At 44.6% G+C, this 7,634-nt stretch overlaps 1 protein-coding gene across 1 annotated transcript in view; it reads left to right on the top strand.

The window, feature by feature from the left end:
- The window catches only part of LOC132832627 (HLA class II histocompatibility antigen, DQ beta 2 chain-like), a 30,875-nt gene extending 29,164 nt beyond the window's left edge, over positions 1–1,711 (top strand). The window contains exon 4 of the mRNA XM_060850710.1: positions 1,659–1,711. Coding sequence (XP_060706693.1) covers positions 1,659–1,711 — 53 coding nt within the window. The remainder of the gene's footprint in view (positions 1–1,658) is intronic.
- The last annotated feature ends 5,923 nt before the right edge of the window (positions 1,712–7,634 follow it).

Here is a 7,634-nt window from a genome sequence, read left to right as displayed (position 1 = left end):
TGAAAGTATTTATGAATAAAGTATATTTTTGAATGTTAAAAAAAAATAATGATCTCAGAAAAATCAGTTGGACTCACCACATAAATGCAGTGTCTCCAAGTGCAGGTCAGAAGCTAGAGATACTGCAGTGAGTAATTCGTCTCCTGCTTTCCCAAAGCCTGTCCACAAACAACAAGACACAGGTCAGGAATGTGATGGAATACTCCCTGCTTGCCTGGATGAGTACAACCATCTCAACACTGAAGAAGCTTGACACCATCCAGGACCTAGTAACCCAACTGATTGGCACTGCATCCACCAACATCCAGTCCCTCCATCACTGACACTCAGTTACAGCAGTGTTTGCTATCTACAGAAATTCATCAAAGATCCTTAAACAGTGCCTTTCAAACCCACAACCACCTCATCTGGAAGGTCAAGGTCAGCAGACACATGGGAACACTACCACCTTCATGTGTTCTCACGAGATGGTTATTGGTTGGAGAAGGGTGCAGTGGTCAGTCTGTATCCACCCCACACTGGGTTCTCTGGAACCTGACTCTCACCATCAATCCCCCCCCCCTCCCCCACACTGGGTTCTCTGGAACCTGACTCTCACCATCAGTCTCCCTCCCCACCTCTCCCCCTCTCCCCAAAAAACTGGGTTCTCTGTACCTGACACTCACCATCAATCCCCCCTCACCCCCCACACTGGGTTCTCTGTACCTGACTTTCACTGTCAATCCCTCCCTCCCCAACCAATCTCAGATTTCCCTTTTCCAGACTATTTAATGTTTTATAAATTCCATCAGGTGCTTCCTTTCCTGGTAGAATAGCCCAATTCTCTTTGCCACCTGACCCAGAACCTTGACCCTGGGGGTGAGCCTGGGTGTTTCTCTCTCTGCACTCCACCCTTCCACACTCCCCCCTCCCCCAGGGTCTGAGTGTCTCCCCTGTGACTGTGCCCTGAATTAGACTCAGTACCAGGAAGAACACCAGGGTCCATGGGATTCCCAGCCAGCCCAGGGTTAGCAGTGACTGTTACTGACCTGTGACCCATGACCCAGGGTGGCACCATGCCTCAGTGGTTAGCACTCCTGTCTCACAGCCCCAGGGACCTGAGTTTGATTCCAGCCTTGGGTGACTGTCTGTGTGGAGTTTCCTGAGTCTGCATGGGGTTCCTCGGGTGCTCCAGTTTCCTGCCACAGTCGAACAGGTGCACCTTGGGTAGATTGGTCATGCTGAATTGCCCAGTGTCCAGGGGTATGCATGTGGATTAGCTATGGAAAATGCCAGGTTATGTGATTGAATAGTGGGGAGTGTCTGGGTGGGAAAACCTTGAGAGGGTTGTGTGTCGGCTCAACAGGCCGAATGGCCTGCTTCCACACTGTAGGCATTCTATGATTCATGAATCGCCTTTAATCTCTCAGTTCCCAGAGACAGAATGGAAAGCTGAATTCTGTACTCATCGGGAGAGACTCAGGGAAAACACTGGGAGGGAAAGGAAAGGATCAGCAACATTCTGGCAATACACTGTCCCTATTCCAATCAGGGACTGGGAATTAAACACACTGAGGGGAAACAGCTTCTGTTTACAAACTGGAAAAACCAGTAATACAACAATCTTTGGAGACTGCACCCTATTTGTTGAGAAATTTGATCCATTGTTTGATGTGAAGCTGCAGAAGCAGAAAAATGGAACAAGTGCAAAGTGATGACCCGGTCCCAGTGACGGGGTAGCTCCAGCACAGCCAGGCTGAGGTTCAGGCTCTGAGCCAGGAAGGCTGGGGCTGAGAAGAGGCCTCCCTTCCCCCACCAGCTCAGGAACATCAGGACAGCACTAGGACCCTGTGATCCCCCTCTCACAGTAAACATATGGCTCAGTTCTTCCAACGGGGGGAGGAGACGGTACATCGGGATTGTCCCTGGAGCAGGAATCCAGCAACCCAAGTGGAACCTCCTCCTCCTACATTAAGTTGTTGAATGACCATGACTGGATGTGGTAGGACAGCAGATCTGATCTGTTGGTTGTGGAATCACTGAGCTCTGTCTCTGCTGCTCCTGTTGTTTACTGCACACCTCGGCCTGTTCTGTAGCTTCACTGAGGAACACCATCATCTGCAAGTTCCCTCAAAGCCACTCACCATCCTGACCATCCATTCCTTCACTGTCACCGGCTCCAAACCTTGGAATTCCCTCCCTCCCTAATGATATTGTGGGTCTGCCTCCAGCTCATGGAATGTTCCATGAGGTTCACTGGGGAGATGGGTTCTCCCATGACTGCAGGGAACCAGCTGAATCTCCATGCTGGATTCTCTGTACCAGACTCTCACCATCAACTCCCATACTGGATCCTCTGGAACTAAACGTCCCACACCACTCTCTGTCATTAATCCACTCCATGAAGCCCCCACACCACACTCTTCGTTTCTCTCTCTGCACACCCCTCCCTCCACCAGGGTCTGAGTGTCTCCCCTGTGACTGTGCCTTGAATTAGACTCAGTACCAGGAAGAACACCAGGGTCCATGGGATTCCCAGCCAGCCCAGGGTTAGCAGTGAGTGATACTGACCTGTGACCCATGAATGGCCTTAACTCTCCCAGGTCACATTGAACTGACCCTCAACAACTGCTGATACAAGGACCCACAAGCTGCTGAGTGAAAATCTCGTGAAATTATGAGCAATGAATTCAATCAACAACAAACAATTATTTATTGATGACTAACCACGATTATCAGCCTTTAAGGTCAGTTTAATCATATAAATAGGAAAGGATTGTTTTCCTATTTGCATATTTACTGTCTAAAAATTGTAAAAAAAATTTCCACATTGTATCTAATTTTCATGACACAAAGTACAAAGTCGGTCACATCCTTTCAGTGCAGTCTGCGGCTCTCTGAGCTGCCTCACTACATTTATAATTGTCGGTTATATTTTACAATATACACGGTACGCATCCTCCATATTATTGGAGACTAATAGGGTGACGCAAATTGTACACCTAACATCGAAACATCACCTTTCACATTAGCTTAGGGGCAGCGGGTCTGAGTTACAATCCAGCTGTTGTTTGTCTCAGCAATGGTAACACATCACACCCTCTAAAATATATCTAAGCAACAACAATATCTTGCATTTATATAGTATCTTTGATGAAGTACACACTTCAGAAGAATAATTAGCAAACACAATTTAAGACCAAATTACTTCAGCAGCTACTCGGTGATGTTGATGAAACCATTGTTGATGAATGTTTCTGAATTATTCCAATGAGGAATGGCCAGGAAATGCTGGCCCAGATGTTGATGCCCTCAGCCTGTGAATGAAGCTTTTTTAAAAAAAAGTCAGGTGACTGCATGCTTGGTCAGGTGACTGCAAGCTTGGTCAGGGTTGGTTTTAGAGCATCTTAAAACAAGATAGGAAGAGGTCGAGATGTTCTGGAAGGGCATTCCATACTTCAGGGTCCAGTGAGTTGGAGAGACACACATTGTTGGTGGAGGAATTGAGACAGAGACAATTTGAAGAAGCCAGATTTAGAGGAGTACAGAGACCCTGAAGGGTTGTGGGCTTGAGGATGTTACGGAGACAGGGAGAAGTGAGACCATGGAGGGATTTTAAAACATATGAAAATTTTCAAAATCAAGGCACTGTTTAACTGGGAGCTATCATGGCCCAGTCACCAAGGCGGAGTGGGGAAATGAGATGTTCACTAATGAAGTGATGTTTGGCACAAAGCATGAGTTTGAAAACATATTAAACACATAATACTCAAAGAGTATTGTGAAACATTACTTGGTAAAGTGAGATACCCATCCTCCAGTTACTCTTTGCGGAGATTTAACCAAGAATTTAGTTGTTATTAAAGGTTACATGAAGATGGATTAAACCTTTTTTTTGTAAAGTGATGAATTGCTGATTAAATTTTGTCCAGTTTCAAACCCGATTGCTTGATAAAGTTGAGGTAACTAATGGAAGGGAGGACCACTTGTTCAGACTTTATGGGAAATCCAATTATGTTCAAACACTTTCAAACAGGATTCAAGCTTTTGTTCACCATGAAATTAACATTCTAAACCAGTGCAATAATCATTTTAAAATAGAATATTAAACAATTTATTTATCGTAGATTATAAAATTCTACGAAAGGACAACATCGCCAGGAACTACATATTGTCCAATAATTGAGCACACTTGTCATCTACTATTTGATTATTTGAAGAAAACAATTTTGAAAGAATAAAGTCATAACATGTAACGATAGGAATAATTGAGTAGAAATATTAATGTAGTGTTTAACCTCCCGAAACTGATACTTTAGGAATGTGTGATAGTTACTATTTGTTTCTGAAGGTAGATCCTGATTTTCTTTAGATACATTCACGACTACATCCCAGGGTACTGAAGGAGGTGGCTCGGGAAATCGTGGATGCGTTGGTGATTATTTTCCAGAGTTCGATAGACTCGGCATCGGTTCCTGAGGATTGGAGGGTGGCTAATGTTATACCACTTTTTAAGAAAGGTGGGAGAGAGAAAGCAGGAAATTATAGACCAGTTAGTCTGACCTCAGTGGTGGGAAAGATGCTGGAGTCTATCATAAAGGATGAGATTACGGCACATCTGGATAGTAGTAACAGGATAGGTCAGAGTCAGCATGGATTTATGAAGGGGAAATCGTGCTCGACTAATCTTCTTGAATTTTTTGAGGATGTAACTCTGAAGATGGACGAGGGAGATCCAGTAGATGTAGTGTACCTGGACTTTCAGAAAGCTTTTGATTAAGTCCCACATAGGAGGTTAGTGAGTAAACTTAGGACGCATGGTATTGGGGGCAAAGTACTAGATTGGATTGAAAATTGGTTGGCTGATAGGAAACAAAGGGTAGTGATAAACGGCTCCATTTCGGAATGGCAGGCAGTGACCAGTGGGGTACCGCAGGGATCCGTGCTGGGACCGCAGCTTTTTACAATATATGTTAATGATATAGAAGATGGTATCAGCAATAACATTAGGAAATTTGCTGATCATACAAAGCTGGGTGGCAGGGTGAAATGTGATGAGGATGTTAGGAGATTACAGGGTGACCTGGACAAGTTAGGTGAGTGGGCAGATGCATGGCAGATGCAGTTTAATGTGGATAAATGTACGGTTATCCACTTTGGTGGCAAGAACAGGAAGGCAGATTACTACCTCAATGGAATTAATTTAGGTAAAGGGCCAGTACAGAGAGATCTGTGTGTTCTTGTACACCAGTCAATGAAGGTAAGCATGCAGGTCCAGCAGGTAGTGAAGAAGGCTAATAGCATTAGAGATATACATAATATTAATCAGGAAAATATAAAACAAAGCTAATAAGATAGACATTAGACTTTCCACAAGGGCTTTCCACTGGTTACCAACCAATACCCATCGTTGCTCCGGACAACTGGCCTCCCCACTCCAGAGATGCTGGCTGCCCCTGCCCTGGGCCCACTGGCTACTGTCCCCACTTCACTCTGGGCTGCTGCCATCCCCGCTGTGGGCCCACTGGTTGCCCCTGCCCTGGGCCCACTGGCTACCAGCCCAGAGTGAGGTGGGACAGCAGTCAGCAGGTTTGGAGCTGGGGTGACTAGCTGCATGGTCATTGTCTAACACGTGTGTCAGCTGGATGATACTTGCTACTTAATAGTAGATGTTGAGATTGTGTCCAGGCCTTGCTGCATTTTGATGCTCAGTATCTGAAAAGTCATGAATTGTGCTGAATATTGTGCATCCTCACCTCTGTCCATATGATGGGGTGGGGGGAAGATCATTGACAAAACAGCTGGAGATGGTTGGGCCAAGTACACCACCCTGAAGAACTCATACAGTGATGTCTTCTGGATATGGTGAGTGATTCTTAACAATTACAATCGTTATTTATTGTGCTGGATATGTCTCCAACCAGTGGGGAGGTTTCCCCAATCCCTATTGGCTAGTTTAACTGGGCTCATTAAGGTTACACTTGGTCACATAAAACACTGAAATGATTGTCAGCCATCCTTACTTTCCCTCTTGAATTTTCTTTTGTCCATTTTGTCCCAAGGCTGGAATGACATTAGGAGGTGAATGGGCCAAGTGCAACCCAAACTGAGTGAGAAGGTTCTTGTGGAGTCAGTGCCACTTGATGGCATTGTCAATGACATGTTTATAGTTTTGCTGATGATTGGGAGTAGACTAACAGGGTGGTAAGAGATTGGCTTGGAGTTTTGTGTACAGGACCCAACTGGATGATTTTCCACATTCTTGGTAGATACTAATGTTGTAGCTGCACTAGATCAGCTTGGCTAGGTGCATGGCTCGTTCTGGAGCCTTAGTCTTCACTACTGTTGCTGGAATATTGTCTGGGCATAAAACTTCGATGGTATCCAGTGCCAAGATCATTCACTTGGCATGTCTAGCTGAAAAAAATGCTTCCACTGTAGTAAAGGAACAACAAAAACCATGGAAGACATCTACGTCCAGGCAATTTGATTTGATTTAAGTGACCTGGATTCTTCAAATCATATGAGTGGTGAGCACAAATGAGGCAAGTGATAAATTGTTCACAAAATTGGGTTTAAGAGCCTTTGGATGGTGGCTCTTATCAAAAGGGGGATTGTTCGGGTAGCCATGACTGAGCAGCACAAAACGGCCAATGACTGCAGCTGAGTGAAACAGCAGAACATTGCTGACAGTTGTCTTAGAGACCTTGGAAAAATATTTGCTGAATGTAACCTGCACAACCTAGTAGCTCTGTGGACCCAAGGTAACACAACTAAGATAGAATATGCAGCTGCAGTTGTTTAACCATAAGACATAAATATAGTGTTAAAATTTCTTATCTAATTAGTGAGTCTGTCTTGAATTATTTAATCAATCTGTTACAATACTAATAGTAGGTTTTTGTTAAGATCCTTCAAATAATTATCGGTATGGATTCTGAAGTGGTTATATATTCTTCTATATACCAAATTAACACTAAAAGCATGAAGGGGAAAGATCCAAATAAAATCATGAGGGAAAACCAGTGTCAGAGAGTAAAAGCAGCCTCTATATCATCACAGGGAGAACAGGTACAGAAACTAGAATGCAGGTTAAATGAACATATTGTAAGACACCCAAGGGTAAAGATCAGGGTGTCTCATAATCACGGTGAGAAAGACACTGCTCACAACTCAGCAGCTAAAGAATTCTAACATTAGGTGTAACTCAGTAGGTAAAGAATTCTAACATTAGGTGGAAACCATATAACTTCATTGGAACTGACATTGGAATAACTAGTAAACATTAGTGGGCGGCACGGTGGCACAGTGGTTAGCACTGCTGCCTCACAGCGCCTGAGACCCGGGTTCAGTTCCCGACTGTGTGGAGTTTGCACGTTCTCCCCGTGTCAGCGTGGGTTTCCTCCGGGTGCTCCGGTTTCCTCCCACAGTCCAAAGATGTGCGGGTCAGGTGAATTGGCCATGCTAAATTGCCCGTAGTGTTAGGTAAGGGGTAAATGTAGGGGTATGGGTGGGTTTCGCTTCGGCGGGTCGGTGTGGACTTGTTGGGCCGAAGGGCCTGTTTCCACACTGAGTCTAATCTAATTTGTTTTTGCATTTCATGTAATGAGGTTAATGAGGAACTTAAAAAGTCCTTAAGTGATAGGTGAATATCC

Source organism: Hemiscyllium ocellatum, chromosome 35 (assembly GCF_020745735.1).
Source record: "Hemiscyllium ocellatum isolate sHemOce1 chromosome 35, sHemOce1.pat.X.cur, whole genome shotgun sequence".
Taxonomy (NCBI): domain Eukaryota; kingdom Metazoa; phylum Chordata; class Chondrichthyes; order Orectolobiformes; family Hemiscylliidae; genus Hemiscyllium; species Hemiscyllium ocellatum.
The sequence above is the reverse complement of the archived record's forward strand: the minus strand, read 5'-3'. Positions and strand labels throughout refer to the sequence as shown.